Below are 19,518 nucleotides of genomic sequence, written 5' to 3'. Positions count from 1 at the left end.
TGTGTTAATGACGAATACTAGGAGGTAATAAAAGGTGTTTTATGGGAAAGAGATATTTAAGATTCTCAAAATTTATCTGCTGTTTCATGAAATACATTTAAGAGGATAATTATAAAATTATAAGCATCTAAAACGCTTCTCGAGCTAACTGTGCCGTCAGTCTAAAGATACAACTTTCGTCTCAGCCTTTTACCTATTCTGTTCGCGTAAAATAAAATCACGAAAGGCGCAAAAAGTATTTATTTAAAGCTACAAGAAGAAAAGATTGAAAAAACGGAAGAGGAAATAATGGAGATGTGCTTCTGCTATAAACAAAATTCCCCCTTTCGATAAATCGATATTCCAAGCAAAGGCGAAAACACTACTTTTGATTTGAACAAAAATACTTTTTTCAATAGCGATAGAAAGCTTCCGCTTCGAGCGAAAAAGCTTTTATCTCTTATCGCCGATAATGCTTCTTTACTTTGTTAGATATTTGATACAGTCCAAATTTGCAGTCCTTTTTCAAAAATAAAATTATACGTGTTTTTAAAAATATTTTTGACAATTTGCGCCGTGATTACGTTTATAAACTGTTACGTGATCCGTAAATAAGATATTTCTAACTTGTGAGCCGACTAAAATATCGCGAGTTGCTGTACGTGATCGTTGTGAATGCACCTTAGATTACTTCAGGTTCACATACACACACACAAACAAACACGCGCGCGCGCGCAAGCACATCCAGACGTAGACGTGTATACAAGACTGACGTGTAGAAGAGGACGAGAAAAGTTGCGCTTTTGGCAAGCCCGTCTCAGCCTTGCGTACAACTCAGACGGACACTACGTTATAAAAAGATCCGCGTTGCTATTTCGTGCGGAGCCTTGCAAAAACGCTATGAAAACCTCATCATCAGCTGTCATTACGTGTTTTACTACGCTTTAGAAAAATCATCGAGAAAAAAATCGGTAGTTTCGGGACAGAGAGAATACTCTTATTTCTCGCATGTGCACGTGCATGTATACCTCTCTCTCTCTCTCTTTCTCTTTCTCTCTCACTCTGTGTGTATGTCTTGATTAACGCGTGAACGCGCCGAAACGTGGCGTGACGCGGTCGAGTGTAAAAACTGTCAGGGCGCATCGCCTATTAAATTGTCGGAGGAATTGACGTCGCTCGGAAACGGGAACAAGTCGTTTCGCAGGCGACACTTTCCGAGCGGCGCTCCTGCCACGGCTGGCAAAAGCTCTTACGAAGCCGATCTTTATGCGTGCACCGAGTTTACACATATGCTGCCAGGTGCGGCGATGGCATTGATATACGGGGTTTCCCCGGACACCTAGCGAGCGCCACTTTTCATCCCGATGAACTCTTCGACCCATAATTCGAGTCGATTTCTCCTTAGCTAAGAAAGAAGATTATCAGGCCGTTAACCCTTCCGAATTCGTTTCGACGAACAAGCCGATATGAAGTATTTCGTCCTCATTTTAATGCCGTCGGGCTAAAACACATGTAACAGTCAATTCTCGTTATCTAGCAACTTTTCTAGGAGGATTAGAAAAATATAGGATTAAAATTAAATTTCTTATTTAAATCATATCTTCGATCGCATAGTGTTTTTGTTCTTTTTTTACTTCGTGGTTACAATACGGAATATTGTCGACATCATACATTGTAAGAATATCAGTGTAAAAGTACAATTATAATGGATAATTTTGGAACCAATTAAGAGAGAGAATATGTTTGTTGCATGCAATAATTATGAATTTACTTGTACAACCTATTTCATTATATTAGAAATTAATTTTACCTGCAACCTGTTAATTTACGTACGTATGAAAATTTACATCTATAATATAATAGCTGGTTCCAAAATTTTCCACTATAATAATTGCAATTTTACACTGATTTTTTTACAGCGTAATTTTCTGTCAAAGGGGTTTCGACTTCATTTTTATTTATGAATATTTATGAATATTTATGAATAATATATTACATGAGAATGCTATGTCTAAATCACATCCGGATCGCATCTCGTTTTTCTTCAGTATATTGCACATTTTATATATCATTTACGAATACTTAATTTGTTACTTACAAATAAACAATTTGTGTATCAAAGAGTTACGAGTGCCGTAAAATCAGTAAGAAGATGACTAATTCAGAAATGATATCGATTTCGTCTCGACATTGGATCTTAATGTGTAAGCAGCTTCGTAGAATTTTAATCTCACGTATGGTTTCTAATTGGCGGGATCGATGTGTCCGGGTTTCAGGTGAGGAAGGTATGCGGTCGTCCGGAGCTGCTGCCGTCGAGCGAGGTGAAACCGGCGTCCTCGGCTGCAGCTGCGAGACCGACTGTGTCGCCCAATTTGAGGGAGCACGCAGCTGCGCCGCCGTTACCGCTTAACAACGACCCGCTCGTCGAGCTGCACAAGCAGCTGGGTAACTTCGTGGCGAGCGTCGCCAAGTCTCGCATCTTCTACGGCACGCTGGCCGACGCGATCTGCGAGGACTACCCCGACAGACACTGCTGGAACGGCGAACACATCGGAGAGTGAGTGCACTTGCTCCGGCAATTTTATCTTTCAGCAATTTTTCAACAAATTAAAGATATCGACTTTGATCTTTGGAACAAACTTTTTTTTCGATATAAGAATTTAATCATCAGAATTGACTTAACATCCCGCGAATTGTCAAGAAGCTAGCTTTTGTGCATTGCATAAAATTAAGACGAAAAACTCGCGTGAGTAAAATAAAGATCGCGAGTTTTGGGACATCTCGTGCGATGCTTCAACAAATACGAATTTACTGCTCCAAATACATTGTGAGGCGGACGCGGAGCTATTGCAACAAGAGAAAAATGATATCGGGAGAGAGAGAAGCGGCCGAATGAACGTCGGTGAAATAAATGGGCGCGCAAAGGGTTAACAAACGCGATTCGCTAATCGAGACTGCCGTCGCTCAAAATCCGAGAGCGGCCGCTCTGCGGAATGCGCTTTCGTGGGAACGATCGTGACGCGAAAGCGGGAACGATGAAGAGCGCGGGAGAATGGAACGCGAAGGTAGCTCTCTCGCACCCTTATTAATCAACGGCCGGGTGGCCTCGTCTTAAGGTGTCTTCACACCGAGAACAATCCTCTGCCGAATTTCGCGGCTCCCGTCCGTTTAAGCGGGAGCGATCGTCACCCTCACGGCAATTTATGCCGTCGCGATCGATAATGCGCCATTTAACAGCTTAATCGAAGCGTGCGCTCCGTCGCTTAATTAACTTCGTATCGGCGACAGTAAATGGAGAGGTGCCACAATGCTGATAACGGCGCGACTCGAGAAGAGGAGCGCTCTCGGCCTTTAACAAGCCGCATTGTCCGCGACCGCTCGAGGTGCTGCTATTCGACCGTGAAATGAGAGTTGCGTTGAAATGAGAGAGCGAGTTCCGGACTCGATCCGGTGATAATGTATAACTGTTTGCGTGAAAGATAATTCGCAAGATAATCGAAACGATGAACGTCGGCTAAACGCGAAAGGTGATATTCCGCGTTATAACGAGCGAATATTAGGAACGCTACGTTATCCAAAGTATTGTTTATTAATAATACATTGAATTATTTGAGGCGACAAGAATTACTTTTGTGAAAATCTGACGTCTGTGAGATATCATTTTGCACGCGTTTAGTGAAATTATATTTCACAAAATACAATAAATTAATTGAAATAAAACAGTTACGCCGAGTAAAAATTCAATAAAGATAATTAAGAAAGAAATAATAATTTAACGCGTCATTCTTTTTTCGAAGTGAGAAGTAATTACTGCGGAAATACTGTGTTCCAAAAGATTGTAAAACTAAGTAAAACGCCCGAGGCGGCTCAACTCGGAAGTATCATCTTGCTCCACGGCGGAAATAAAGTTTTCACTAAGATGTTACACGACACCTTCCACATGAATCTTGAATTTTTCCCTTCCGCGCACAGTCTGCTCTTTGCATTCCGCGCGCGGAGGTTCCGCGTAAACATCACGCGCGCGTGGTGGAACCCCGTGTGGATGCGATTTTACAGCATCGCGTCCCAACTGCAGCGGCAGCCATCGCGAAGGAGAGAAAGACACTACCGATAACGTATTCCCGGCAGACGCGACCGTTAAATCTCTCGAAATCCAGGTTTACTCGAGCCGACGCGAAGCCGAGTTCCCCGCGCGGTCACATCACTTCCATGCGCACAGACACAGGCACACATTATAAATACACACAGGAACGTCGCGTGCCGCGGCTTCCACCGGAAGAGCTCTCGGACGGGTATAGTATCTCACAGTGCAAATCTAAATGAGATTCGATCCGCTGAGGAAGCCGTTCGCGATTCCGCACGATTCGATCCGGAGGCGAAAAGTGAAACCGCGCCCGTCCGCTCGTTCTCGCGCCCTCGATCGAGAGTATGTAATTCGATTCTGCGTGGGGTTGATTGAAAAGCGAGTCCCGTGCGATATTTATAGTGCCCGGCTTCCGAAAAGTAATTCATATTGCGTAATAACAGATTTAATTAATTTCAGATGAATTACATACAAAATTAATTAATTGTCGTTATAATAAATTGAACTCTTTCCCTTCGCTGTCGGTAAACTGTCCGTCAGAGTTATCACAAATTGAAATATCGATATCACATTTAAACAAATCTGGATACTGCCTTATGCAAATTATAGGAAAACATTATATATATAATTAGGTACTGTTCAAAATAATGTAGTTTAATTAGACACTTAGAGTATCGATTAAAAACGAAAAATGAGATTTGCATTATGAGAGAATGTTTGAAATGTTACATTTGCTGAAATATTATTTATTAACTTATTGTTAGTAACTTATTGTTAGTAGAAGAGCTGCGCTCTCATCAGTTAAATATTTTTAATTATTCGAGAAGGTTTCATAAATGTATATGTATATCAAAACATTTAAAATAATAAATAAAATTTAACTAATTAAACTAAACAAAATAAAACTATGTATTAAAAATTAATTTAATTAAATTAAGTTTAATTAAAATTTCATGTTATGTAAAAATTGGACAAAGATAGTTTCACTGAACAATAAAATTATTATTACTTTAATATTTTAATTAATTTTATTATTCAGTGAAACTATCTTTGTCCAATCTTTACATAACACAAACTTTTCCTTTCTTAGTTTAACAAGTTAGTTTAATTAATTTAATTTCTAATGGTTTTATTTTTTATTAATTATTTTGATATCATCAATGTATATAAAAACATTTAAAATAATAAATAAAATTAAACTAATTAAACTAAACAAAATTAAACTATGTATTAAAAATTAATTTAATTAAACCGAGTTTAATTTTATTTGATTAACTTATTAAACTGAAAAAGGAAAATTTTATGCCATGTAAAGGTTGGACAAAGATAGTTTCACTGAACAATAAAATTATTATTACTTTAATATTTTAATTAATTTTATTATTCAGTGAAACTATCTGTGTCCAATCTTTACATAACGCAAAATTTTTCTTTCTTAGTTTAACAAGTTAGTTTAATTAATTTAATTTCTAATGGTTTTATTTTTTATTAATTATTTTGATATCATCAATGTATATAAAAACATTTAAAATAATAAATAAAATTAAACTAATTAAACTAAACAAAATTAAACTATGTATTAAAAATTAATTTAATTAAACCGAGTTTAATTTTATTTGATTAACTTATTAAACTGAAAAAGGAAAATTTTATGCCATGTAAAGGTTGGACAAAGATAGTTTCACTGAACAATAAAATTATTATTACTTTAATATTTTAATTAATTTTATTATTCAGTGAAACTATCTGTGTCCAATCTTTACATAACGCAAAATTTTTCTTTCTTAGTTTAACAAGTTAGTTTAATTAATTTAATTTCTAATGGTTTTATTTTTTATTAATTATTTTGATATCATCAATGTATATAAAAACATTTAAAATAATAAATAAAATTAAACTAATTAAACTAAACAAAATTAAACTATGTATTAAAAATTAATTTAATTAAACCGAGTTTAATTTTATTTGATTAACTTATTAAACTGAAAAAGGAAAATTTTATGCCATGTAAAGGTTGGACAAAGATAGTTTCACTGAACAATAAAATTATTATTACTTTAATTAGTTTTAATTAATTTTATTATTCAGTGAAACTATCTTTGTCCAATCTTTACATAGCACACAATTTTCCTTTCCTAGTTTAACAAGTTAGTTTAATTAATTTAATTTTTAATAGTTTAATTTTTTATTAATTATTTTGATGTACATATATATTGATGAAACCTGTGCAAAAAATATCTTAGATTGCAATGACAATTTTTATTAATTTATCGCGGGTATATTTAGGAATAAGAACTAATTGTCAATGCGATGTTATGAAAGATTAACAGAACGAACGGAATTAGATATCACGAGGCGCGATCCAGAGCAATTTCTTCATCGGTCGATGACAACATCTTTATAGGGCGATATAATACGGATCGTATTTATATAATAGCGCGACTATAATAGATTCAGTTGGACGATTTCAACGGAGCGGAGAAAAGGGGCTGGGAGAGTTCGAAAGGATAGAACTTTATCATTCTTTGAAGAGACTTTTGGACGTCGCGAGGGCGACATCGTTGGAAATGGTGCGAAAAGGGCGGGAAGTCGAAGGAATTGCGAAGAGAAAACGCAGCTAAGAGGAAAGAGGAAGACGTATCGGTGCGGGAGGGATGGTCGGTGAGGAGGGAAACGCGCGGCGTAGCCTGTAGGACGCCGAGCCGCCAAAGAGTCTGGCAACGAGAGCAAACGGGCGCCGTAGCGTCGCGGCCGGGTACCTGACGCGTGTGTTAGTACGCATGTACACGGATAACACGGATTTGCCAGGCATTCGTATACGTACGACGTAATGCAGGCTGCGACGCAGCCAAACATCTCGGCAGCCACGAGGTCACGATGTCGCAAGATCGCGTCCGCCCTGCTATTTTCTCGCCGCTTTTCTCGGAGCGCGCCGTTTCTCGAGTCGATCGTTCGAGTGTATTCGACATTCTTCCGTTTCGTAAAATTGCGTCTTCCTCAGTCCTGATTCCGCGCGGTTGCGGGACTTGGACAAAATTTCAAGAGCTTACCTTCGACCGTTTTCAAACCACATTTTTTTAGACCTTCGGAAGAAAAGGTTTTTTTTTTTAATTCTCTTCTAATTTTTAATTTGTTTTATGTCAATATTTTCGATTAAATGTTTTTCTTTTTTTACAAAATTGTTGGAAAAAATTTAACGCTATTTTTTGTCGAGTACTCAATTTTTTATTAGTACTCAGTTTAAATTTAATAAAATTTAAATTCAAAATTTTAATTAAAATGTATTGAAATTATTTTCGCTGTTTCCATTTTAAAATTTTTGCAAGTTTTCATCATTGTGTTACACAGTTTTTTTGTAGCTTTTGTAACGTATAAAAATATTAAAAATACGAATACTTAATACGGTGCGGAAATTCACCGGCCGAGTAATATAATTCTCGACAATCCTACGAACCGTCATTAATAATTGCGGTCAGCGCTTCGCGCTCGCTAATCGCAGGAATAATTTCCATTAATCTCGGCTCCTCGCGCTTCTCGCGTCCTACGCTTCCGACACACGCACGCGCTTCGTTCAATCGTGATGAACCGCGGAATCTGATATCTGAATCGCGAGCTGAAACCGTATATCGTCTGCGCCCGATACGGCTGGAAAGGCGCTTCGTGTCGCGTTGGACGATCGCATACCCGCTTCGGAGAGCGAGTTCCCCGACGATGACTGGATTATCATCGTGCGAGGCGGAGGAGGAAGAGGAAGAATACCGTGCCACGCACTACGTCGCGAATCCCGACACCTTCGTCGACGCATAACGCGATGACGATGCGCCGAGCGCTCACGCGCATATTCATCGATTTCGCTCTCGTCCTGCCGCTTTGCGAAGAGATCGCTGACAAACAAGCGCGCGCCTCGAGATGACGGGATTAATTAGACCGTGCGTTATGCGAATTACGGCACGAAAGTAACATTTATGGCATCAAGTAACATTTATGAAAATGAGAAGGGAAGAAAAAACACATAACATCATGAATGAACTTTGTAATTAAACCAGGAGCAAGCGCGAGCGGAAACACCGCTTTCAAAAAGTTACATTAAAAATGTTCACTTTATGTTGCGGAATACTAGAAAAGGCGGTTAATTAGCTGTTAATGGAGTTGTAGTTGCTTCCGGCTATTCCGTAAAATTATATACAAGCTTCGTGTCAGTTTTCTTTTTCAAACCAGAATTTTTGCTTATGCAGCTTTTCGTTTACCGCCTCAATTATGAGTCATAAAATATTCCAATTCTGTGAACTAAGTAGAGAAAAATTATCCCATTGAAATGTTTTGCATTAAAATTCTTTCATTTTTAATAGAGAATAATTGAAGCTGAATTGAAAGCCTATTTCGATAGGAGGAAAGATCGATTATAAAATCTCTTTCTGTACTGCTAATCTTTATCGAGAGAGAAAGAGAAAGAAGCCAAAATAAAATTCATAAAAAATTATCCTAAAGCATTATAAAGAATTTATCGCAAAGACATAAACAAAAATTGTCGAAGATTAAAAACAAGCTAATCTTCCTTTAAACTTTAGTAAATATAGAGACAGTCAATTTTTTTTTCATATGCATCTGGAAAACAATTAAATATAAATATTTGAAAGATAATGCAACACTGGACAATTCCACGACTTAATAAAGAATGCGCACACGATATGCGTCATCGATATATCTCGCGCATATCACGCCGCGATCGTTCTTCTAATTTAGTTGCAGCTTCATCGACACGCTCGATTGACGTCGAACACTGCGGACGATATATTAGCATATGTTTATCCGACACGTTGGACGAATGGGAACGAAACGTGCGGACGATATATGTTATAAATAATGCATTCGCGACGTGCCAATGGATGACGGTGTGTATACCGTGGCTTCGAGTGATAGCATCTACTGGAATATCAATGTTCTAGCGCAACGTGAATAACGAGTCATTCATAGAGAGTCTGTTCGGTCCATTTGTCGCGAGGGCACGAGTAAAAATGCTCCCCTTTGAGAAGCGAGCCGAAGATCGGGCTCCAAAGATAAACCTCACGGTGTCCGAGTCAATTTTGCAGGACATCTGATAGAATGCAAAGATTTTTATTTCTGAGTTGAAATAAAACTTCAAATTAAATTACAAGCGAAACTTTAATTAATTGAATTTTTTTTCAGTTTTATCGGGAATAAATCTTTCGATATAAATTTGACGAGTTTTATACAAATCTCATTTTCAATTTAAACACGATAATACACAAGGATATTAATTTCAATTAATTAAGCTCTTATTCTTCTGTTTTTGTCAAATTAATTTTGTTTTAATAAGAGAGAGGGGGTTAATTTGTCAGCTTGTTTTTTTCAGTCGCGACATCCGGTTTTTGTTTCTGCCGAAATATCATTCCTTCAATCCTTCTACGACGAATGATCGGTATCTTCTAACAATCGTGAGAACGCGCTGTATCCGGCCATTAAAGAGATTAGCCGCGATTAATTTAGTTGCGTTTAGCGCTTGGACGTGACCGTCCGACCGCCACGTACTTGAACGAACTTTTTGTTGTTCATCCGCTCATGACAACGCTTCTTATAAGTAATGAACTTAGTTAAAGCAACTCTAGGACAAAGCTATTTCTTAATACGACAGTTTGATCTCAATTGAATGTTTTCTTTAAAATGACTGTCCACTTCGATCGCATTATCGGACTTTTCCACGCAACGAGGATCTCTTAAATTCTATTAATGTTCTTATTTTGAGCTTCTTTAACAATACCTTTCCGAAAAAAAAAATGGAATGTGGAAATATTTGAGGTAAAATTTTTTCGATTCAAAAACGTTTCCATTTCATATCCTTCGAATACAAAGCACAGCCGGCATTTTTTTTTCATGAAAGCTATTGAGTTTGTTTTAGACTTATTGCGTGGAGACCTCTCCCAGGTGTAGTATATGAATTAGATATAAAATACGTTTCTAAAAAATACATTCTCTTAGAAAATGAAAAAAAAATGTCGGCCGATGTACGGTTGCACGTGGCTCAGAAATCGAACCAGCGTTCTATAGCGCGCGCGGTGATATGAACTTCCACCGTCCTTCGGAATCCGCGGAATAATGGTGGTATCACCCGACGCTCTTTCTCGGTATTGAAATATTAATCCATCCCGAAGCACGTTCCGTCTCTCTTTCGGCTGGAAATCGATGCGCACGCCTCAGCTGAACTATCTGTGCGCACGCCATAGAAGGTATCCCCCTCCCGCCGCATCTCGTCCCGCACGTTCTCTTTCATTCACTGACTCTTTGACCAATTTGCAGCCGAGCATTCTCCCGCGAGAAAAGGGTCAAGCGTCAAAAGAACTTCCGAGTTACGGCCACTGAAAGCCGAGTCTTCCGCGAGTTAAGCTTGAAAAGGTATTTTTCGTTCGACATCGCGAAATGGGCTTTGCATAAGCGAAAATTTGATTTCAACTTTAATTGTGACAAAAGAATGGACCGGTGTTGAGCAAAAATGGTTTTCGAAATCATTTTGAGCTTTCATTGTAACAAAAGTGTCGATCGATATATTTCAATTTGCAGTGAAAAAAGATTTACTGCAAATTGAACGATATATTCTTGGGTGAAGAATTATTTATTTTGTTTTTCCGTTTTTTCCCTTCTGTTTCAATGCCAATTAAATCGAGACGTAAACTCTTGAATAAAAAATATTTATTTCGTTTCCCGATTTTTCTTTCTGTTTTATTTTACAACAGTATCAATTGCTTGAGCGTCGGGAGAAAATTGTTTTCGAGAAAAGAAATTTGCTCGAAACGATATTCCTGGATACAAAATTACATACTCCGTTTTCTCCTTGTTTTTTGTTTTTTTACTTCTTTTTCGGCCGCAATGCCAATTATCAAATACTCTGTACACGCATTCGAAGTGGAAATGCATCGTTCTTCTCGGCTGGGTAGTTTTCGCGTTCGATCGTTGAGAAAACCAGTTTTTGTCGGCTCGTTTCACCTGGTCTTCATCTCACCGCCGTCGGGATCGAGCGGTTTGTACTCGTGTTAGGGATGAAGAGGTGCTCGAAGGGAAAGGAGAAAGAGGCGCGACAGGTGGGGTGCGAAACGAGAGCAAAATCCCATAATGCGTATAAAACTTTCATTAACGAATAATTAACGTTTTAGAAAAAAAACATTATTATCAAGATATATTTTGCACTTTAAAATTGGCAAGCGTCACGAATCGATCAAAAAAAAAAAAAAAGCTTATGGGTTTCGTATGAGTTCTGTTTCGAAAGGAAATATGAACCACGAAAAGGGACGCCGTGGGGTGTAATTTGGCGGAAAAGAAGCAAAGGAAAGTTTACGGAAAATCGCTGGAAGATGGTGGCGCCGGGAAAAACTGAGAAGCGCGACACGTGCGGGACGAAGAGGGACGAGGGAGATGAAGGACGATCCTCTTGAAGGAGGTCGTTCTGTGAATGGCCGGCATTCAGGAGGCACCGAGGAGAGCCGGGCTCTCTCCCACGACTTCGGCAATATTTCAATTCGCTATCGGGCTATCTAGCTGCGCTGAATACTTCGGAACGCCTATTTGGCGTCCCGTGTGTAATTTTTCGTACGAATAGTAGGAATAATAGCGGGAATAAATAACAGATGAAGTTAAGAGAGCGGAGATAACCGAGATGTTTGGATAAGGAAAGGAAATTACAAAATTATATAAACCAATATTAATAATATTGCAAAGATATGATGTGATGATTTAGTAAATTAATACGACATTAATAATCGAACATGCTAAAATCGAAAATAACATTAATAATTTTCATTTGATACATCAGCGCGTTATCTTGTAAACACTTTACGATAGCGCGTGTTTTGTGCATGCACTATTCATTGTAATAATAATGCAATGGTAAACAGCTGCGCTTATAAAGTCACAGTGCGAAATGATTGCTAGCTTCTGGATTATTCACCGATATGTATTTGTTTCCGGTTCATTGATTCATAGGCCGTTAATTGCGTGGCGATCGAAAACGGAAGGCCGTATTCCGTGAAACGCGCGGCATGAACGGAGCGCCGATTTGTCCCTTTTGTCGGTCAGCACCCCGCGAAAGATAGAAGCGCGAATGATAACTGCGCTCGGAATGGAACACGGATGCGCCGGTCGGCTTCGCTCGCGTTGCGTCGTTTCTGCGAAATGCGCCGATCAAAATAGACTCTGACTCGGATTGTGTGCGTAATCACTCGGCCGAGAATTAATTCCTCGTTTCGCATTTTCGATAAAAAGAAGCCATTTCGCGGAACTTGAACATATCTCAGAAAGCCCGGCGATATCAACCGCATCATTAACTATAATTAAGTTATTCGACGCCGAAATATGGCTAACATTGCGCCTCATTAAGATTCTAATGTATATGCGAGCGGCCTGTCTGCCCGCGTCTGGTTTACAAGCTCGTTTGGGCAGCACGCTGGAAAGCATCAGCGAAGCGAGAGAGGCGACTGCTTATCGGCGCGGGAAGATAGAAGCCATGCACGATATCGAAGTACATAACGTTCACGATTTACGCAACTGGGCTCGCGTCGAAAGGAAATGCATCTCGCTCGATGTACACCGCCGCACTTCTCCGATCACTTGATTTGATTGACTTTAAATACTTAGTCGTGTCCCACATTCGCCTCTGGTAATCTAATTTCCGATTACTTTCTTGACAATACCGATAAAGATTAAGTTTTTCAATTGAAAAGAAAAAAAAAACAATATCACAAGGCTGATACTAGCTGAAATTATTCGTGCGCAAAGTTAAATTATTTTTATCATATCAAATTTTTGACAAATAGTTTCTTTATCACTTTTTTTTACAATTGTGGTATTCCGATATCTTTAATATTTTTCTTGCCCGTATATCGTTCAAGACATTGTCGGGAATATTTTCTGAGAAATTTTATATTCATATTTCTCTCTATTATAACATAATAAGATTGTATTATTTCCGTTTTACATTTTCCGTTTGATATTTTCCGCCTGCTAAAGCTATCTGTTCACTTGCATGCATAATTCATAATTCGATTTTATAACAATTGCAATGTTCCGTGTGATTTCAGTTACGGGAAAACCGTGGCGCATTACAGCGTACTCGCGCAGCGATATAATCCTGAATTCTCGTCGCCGCTGCCTTCCTTCATCAGCAATACGAACACCAGCGCGCTCATTGACCAATTGAGGCACATTAATAAGGTGAGTGCATGAGGTCGTAATTTGTCACTCGGTCTTGAGTGGAGTGGTCTCTCTCCCTCTCTCTCTCTCTCTCTCTCTCTCTCTCTCTCTCTCTCTCTCTCTCTCTCTCTCTCTGAGATTAAATCGGACTGCAATTTTCATTCGCTCGCCGATTCAATCGCCGTGCGACAAACGACAAACGCTCTCGTCGAAAAAGAATCCGCAATGTTTGAACGAAAAACGTAAAACGTAAAAATGTTCTCGACAAGCAAGTTTCTTTACTCTTCAAGATTTGCGGCAAAGCGAAAAAGATCTCAGAATAAACAAATTTCAGCGTCTATATTTACTTGAAAATTATATATTTATTGTCGCGCTGGTGTGTCTAGTTTAATAAAATTACTTGAGTCCATTTCTCTTTTACGAAACCTATCAAAATCCTGCTTTCGCTCAATATATTCTATATCATGAAGAAACGTCGAAATTATTTTTGTACACAGAATAACACTAAAAGTGCATTTTAACAAAAATATTTAAACATAAAATATTAAATATTCTTCATTTTAATACGAGTTAAATTTAAAGCATTAAAAACTGTTATTATTGAGCAAATAAGGATAGAATGATGTGATACGAAATTTAAACCAATAATTCGGTATCTTGTAAAAAAGTAATCAACGTTGATAATGCCATATCTGAAAATAAATCAAGTGGATAAATACACACGTAATAATTTTTTTATACAATCATATCTATTGAATCAATCATCTATTTATTTATCTATTTATTTTTGCAAGCAGTATCAATTGCATTTAACGCAGTATAAATAATTCGAAAAAAATACGTTTTTCTTGATATAGTTATAATTGGAAAATAGTTTTATTAATACACATAGATAATATATTATGTGTGTATTATTCGCAAAACCGTATATTCATGTCAATAATACACTGTAATGTCTCCTTCGCTGAGAGGTTACCGTGTGTTTATTAGCTAGATTTGATGTATCAATATTTATATTGAACACGCGTCTTTCGTTCTCCTTCATACTTTTCGACAGAAACGTTCTTGTATCGTGCTCAGTCACACGCGTCCAGTCACTTCAAACGGACACAATGTCACTAACAATAAGTATTGCGACTAAAAAGCATATATGGGAATATTATATAAAACTGACGGATTTTGAAGCACAGTGCAAGTTTTGTGAAAATAAATACAATTATGTAACAAATGGAAACTTCAAACAACATATAGTAAAACAGCATGAAAGAATTTGGGAATACGAAAAAGAGAGAAAATCAATGAAATGGCCATGGATGTATTTCAAGTATTCGAACAAATTATATTCACAATGTGTTATCTGTGATGCAAATATTCCGTCGCTATCTGAATTTGTAGAAGATCATTTAAGTTCGCATTCTCAAGAACAACGGCAGAATCATATACTTCGAAGTTGGACAAAGAAATATTGGACACAGAAAGGTGATTTTACGGTGGAGTGTAATATTTGTCACAACAATGTATCTGTTTCTATTGTCAATTATCTGGATTCTCATATAAAAATAGCACATTCGGACAAATTGAAAAATACGCAAGAAACATATAACACAGTTGGCTCGTCAGAACGCGTTTCATCACTTCAAACGAACACAACGTTTAAGTCACAAACTACAATCAAAAAGCATCTATGGAAATATTATGTACAGCTGCCGGATTTTGAAGCACAGTGCAAGTTTTGTGAACATAAATTTATTTATGTCATAAGTGGAAACTTTAGAAGACATATAGAAATACATCATAAAGAAATTTGGAAATATGAAGAAGACAGAAAACTAACAAAATGGCTATGGATGTATTTCAAGTATTCAAACATATTATATTCACAGTGCGTTCTCTGTGATGCAAATGTTCCGTCTACATCTGCATCTGTGGAAAATCACTTGAGTTCGCATTCTGAAAAACAACAAGAGAATCATATACTTCGACGTTGGCTACAGAAATATTGGACAAAAATAGATGATTTTGCGGTGGAGTGTAATATTTGTCACAAGAACTTCCTTCTTTCTGTTAACACTTATCTGGATTCTCATACAAAAATGCAACATTCGGACAAATTGAAAACTATGCAAGAAACACGTGGCACAGTTGGTTCGTCAGAACACGTTTCGTCACTTCAAACGAACACAATGTCTAAGCTACAAACCGCAATTAAAAATCTGTGGAAATATTATATAAAGCTGCCGAATTTTGAAGCACAGTGCAAGTTTTGTAAAAATAAATACAATTATGCAACAAGTGGAAACTGTAAAAGACATATGGCAAGATACCATGAAAAAATTTGGGAATACGAAGAGAAGAGAAAATTAATAAAAAGGCCATGGATGTATTTCAAGTATTCAAACATATTATATTCACAATGTATTATCTGTGATGCAAATATTCTGTCGCTATCTAAATCTGTGGAACATCATTTAAGTTCGCATTCTCAAAAACAACGGAAGAATCATATGTATCGAAGTTGGATATGGAAATATTGTACACAAAAAAGTGATTTTGTGATGAGGTGCAATATTTGTCGCAACAATTTAACTCTTTCTGTTGTTAATTATCTGAATTCTCATATAAATATCCAACATTCGGACAAATTGAAAAGTACGCAAGAGACGCACGACACAGTTGGTTCATCAGAACGCGTTTCATCACTTGAAACGGACGCAATGTCTGTGTCACTAAAAGATTGTTATGTATTGTTAACGAAATGTCCACCTTATAATCTTTACATATAAAAAAATGTATGAACAAATTTTTAATTTCGAAAAAAATACCGAAGTTTACACGGATCATCAATCAAGAATATACTTTGCATATTTCAATTCATTGGCGTGAAATGCTATTTTTTTTTATAAGAATGTTTTGTTATCTAAAGATTTAAAAGATTATTTACGCTCGTATTATAAAGAACAAATTAAAAAAACATACGTTTCAGAGTTGGCTATATGGGAATGCCAAAAGTAATGGTTTTGAAGTAGAGTATTATTTGTAGATTAATTTCACAGAAACATGTCTGTTGATATAATTTAATTTCAAGTATTTAATTTATATAATATAATTTTTTATATATTTTCACGTATGTTTATATTTTTTTATATATTTTCACGTATGTTTATATTTTTTTTATATACTTTCGTTATTTTTTTGTACTTTATATAATATGAATTTACTATTACAACTTCTGTAAAAGTCTCCGAATATAATACATTAATTGTCGGTGAAATATATGAATTTAAATTTTAAAATTTGTTCGAGAAATGTTTATATATGATACATGATGCATCATAATACAAATAAATTCATCATAAAGGAATATATCATTTTATTATTTAAAGATAGAATATTGTAGGAATTGTTTGTTCTTGCGTCAATCACGTGCGTCAGTTCGAATTATTCGATACTATACATTTATGTAATAACCTAATCACAAGTTTAATTAATTTTTACACATTTTTGCACGTGAATAACAGCACTTGTGTTAAATTATTGAAATTACTATCATTCTAGAATTGAACTTAAAAGGCGAAATTTTTGACTGATTTCGTGGCTGTTGCTACAGATTTATCAAAAATTAATTTTTTCTTTCGTGCAATAAATGAAATGTATAAAATCTCGTTGTATGTATTACGATTTGTCGCGATTTCTAAACGGTTATCGCAATGGTTCATTGGTGTGGAAAACCTGTTCGGCGACCCGTAACACCCAGACGAACGTATCAGACGAATCATAAATTCTCGTTTAATCTAGAATTATTCATAGACCGGGGATCACGAACAGTGCGCCGAGCACAAGGCACGTGTCGCGCTGTGTGGACGAATCTCACCTAAAGGCGCACAGGTGCTCATATTTGCATCCGATAGTTTAATATTTAAGCATGTCGAATCTTGTAAAAATTTTGTCAAAAAATTATAATTACGTCATAAATTAATTTACAAAATAATTATTAATCCTGCGAATTAATTTCGAAGAAGAATAAGCTAACAGTAAATAGCTCGTCTTTATTTTAATGCTATCAGATTAAAATGAGCGTAACAATACATTCTCTTTATGCAGGAAATTTGAAGATTAGAAGAGCATAGTTTGCTGATTGTAATCATGCGCTGCTTCAACTATTTAGTGAACTATGCGCAGCATTGTCGTGAAGTATTACGGCGAGTTCATACAACCGCAAAGAGTTAAAAAGTTTTAATTTCTAAAAAGTTGTTACATACATAATTTCCGGATATAACAACCCCTGCACTTATATACACGAAATAATGGTTTTACAACGGTTTTATTTGTGGCAAGTTAATTAGTGTTAATAAATTGCGGGGGATTAAATGAATTAAGATCAAAACATCAATTAAATAAATAAATAAATAAATATAGGCATTACACTTCCAGCTGATAATAATAATTTTGTCATTATCATGATAATGCGCAATTAACGCAATCTCGAAAATTAAATCTGAACGTTTCGCTCAAAGCTGCAACACTCTAACGAGCCGCTTTTAAGTTCCCAAATCAATCATAATTATCCGATCACTTAGTCACTATGTATTCTTCCACGAAACCATTCAGCATCGCATTAAAGTTGGCAACCGCCGTGTGCGGAACACACGCACAGCGCCCACACGCATGTTAATTCGCGTGCCGAAGGAATCGGGCCGCTTACTTCTGATTAGAGTGTCGTGAGACACGCATGTACATACGCATGTATACAGAGTGCTCGCGATCAATCTCACTTCGCTCGCCTTCTCCCGCTCGCCTTCTCCCGTTCGCCGTTGCCCGATAAACTGACTCATCCGAGCGGCTTTGTTATCTCGCAATTTGTTAATAACGCGAGGCAAACTTTTTCTCGTTTATCGGCAGAAAAATTCACTCGGAATTCCGCCCGCGATTCTCCAACAATGCGGCCGCTCGATTGTACACACCGTGTATATACGTAGCGCGCCTAATCAGGCGGCATGATATACGCGTCGGAAAAGCAATGAATAAAGTGCGGACCAAAGATATTATTGGCAGGTGCGAGCTTTAAGTAACGATTACGAGCTGTTCGGGCGGACGAGAGATTAGAGGTTGCCGTCGGCGGCGAATTTTCGCGGAATGTAAATCCATGTATCCGTTACTCCGCGCCTCGGTGTGGCCAGGCGTGCGAATCGAGAGCGCGATTAATTGACCGTCACTTATATCTCCGTCGGGAGTCAAGTGGGTTAATTGAGATCTTTCGGTAAATGGGACGGCTTTAATGAGTAACCAATGACAAAATTAATCGCCATTATTTTTTCACGATCGCTCGACAAAGCGCTCGCGGCTTTTCCACGATTCTGTAATAACCATTAATTTGAGAAAATTGTTACGCTATCCCCGTGATTTCAATTATGCTCCTTTCAAATCGGTAATTTGCAGCTACCGCGCTCGTGTGCAACGAGCAATATTTCACCGTATGACGATTGATAATAATTATCGCAGCGTTTTATTCCTGATATACGATTATTTTGAAAAAAAAATGTAAATGTTTTTCAATTTAATTTTAAATAACATACTTTTCAAGTGAAATATTGCTGCCAATTATTAATCATTATTGCATATTTTTTACGGATTATTGTTGCTTTTTTAACCGTTCAAGTGCCAGGAAACGCGCGTTTGCTGTTTCATGTCGAAAAGTGTCAGCGAGCGCTGCAATAAGCACTCTGAATGTTAGAAAACTAAGTTAATCTTTTAATTGTATGACAAATAACTTACTGATATCTTTTTATGTGAACGGGAGAAGCACATTTTCGTGCTTTTTGCACGCACTCTTGCGACACTGAAACGCTTTTATCGACTTTTCGCGCAGCGATAATTTACGGTTGTCACCGATATCCTGCACATTCTGCTGACAGGTGATATCCCAATTGACGTCGTCATCCGACATCGGCGCCTTCCAGGGCGACGAGGCTGTGGACGGTTCCGGAAGCGGGGACAGTCCGTCGTGGAGGCAACACGGCGATACCGACGACGACGAGGACGGTCACGGCGATGATCGCGACGACGACGAGGCGTCCGGTTCCGGAATGGGTCCCACGACAACGGGTAACTGTATTCCGCAAGCCACACCGCATTCCGCATTGATTTGCATTTCGATAATCCGGCCGATATATTCCTGGTGGCGAGTTCTATTGTTGGATGAGTTCTGTGTACCGCGCGTATCGAGTATCGTTATTCGTAATGGAACTTCGGCCCGAGGC

At 37.5% G+C, this 19,518-nt stretch overlaps 1 protein-coding gene and 1 long non-coding RNA gene across 2 annotated transcripts in view; one reads left to right on the top strand and one right to left on the bottom strand.

The window, feature by feature from the left end:
* The window catches only part of dally (division abnormally delayed protein), a 51,747-nt gene that overhangs the window by 24,144 nt on the left and 8,085 nt on the right, over positions 1-19,518 (top strand). Inside the window, exons 5-7 of the mRNA XM_067350180.1 lie at positions 2,256-2,536; positions 13,150-13,282; positions 19,174-19,363. Coding sequence (XP_067206281.1) covers positions 2,256-2,536; positions 13,150-13,282; positions 19,174-19,363 — 604 coding nt within the window. The remainder of the gene's footprint in view (positions 1-2,255; positions 2,537-13,149; positions 13,283-19,173; positions 19,364-19,518) is intronic.
* Positions 1,330-2,263, bottom strand: LOC136998100 (uncharacterized). The gene is made up of 2 exons (XR_010888697.1): positions 2,078-2,263; positions 1,330-1,480 (listed from the first exon to the last, which is right to left on the bottom strand). It is a non-coding gene; the product is annotated as an uncharacterized lncRNA (long non-coding RNA).

Source organism: Linepithema humile, chromosome 2, assembly GCF_040581485.1.
Source record: "Linepithema humile isolate Giens D197 chromosome 2, Lhum_UNIL_v1.0, whole genome shotgun sequence".
Lineage (NCBI taxonomy): Eukaryota > Metazoa > Arthropoda > Insecta > Hymenoptera > Formicidae > Linepithema > Linepithema humile.
The sequence above is the reverse complement of the archived record's forward strand: the minus strand, read 5'-3'. Positions and strand labels throughout refer to the sequence as shown.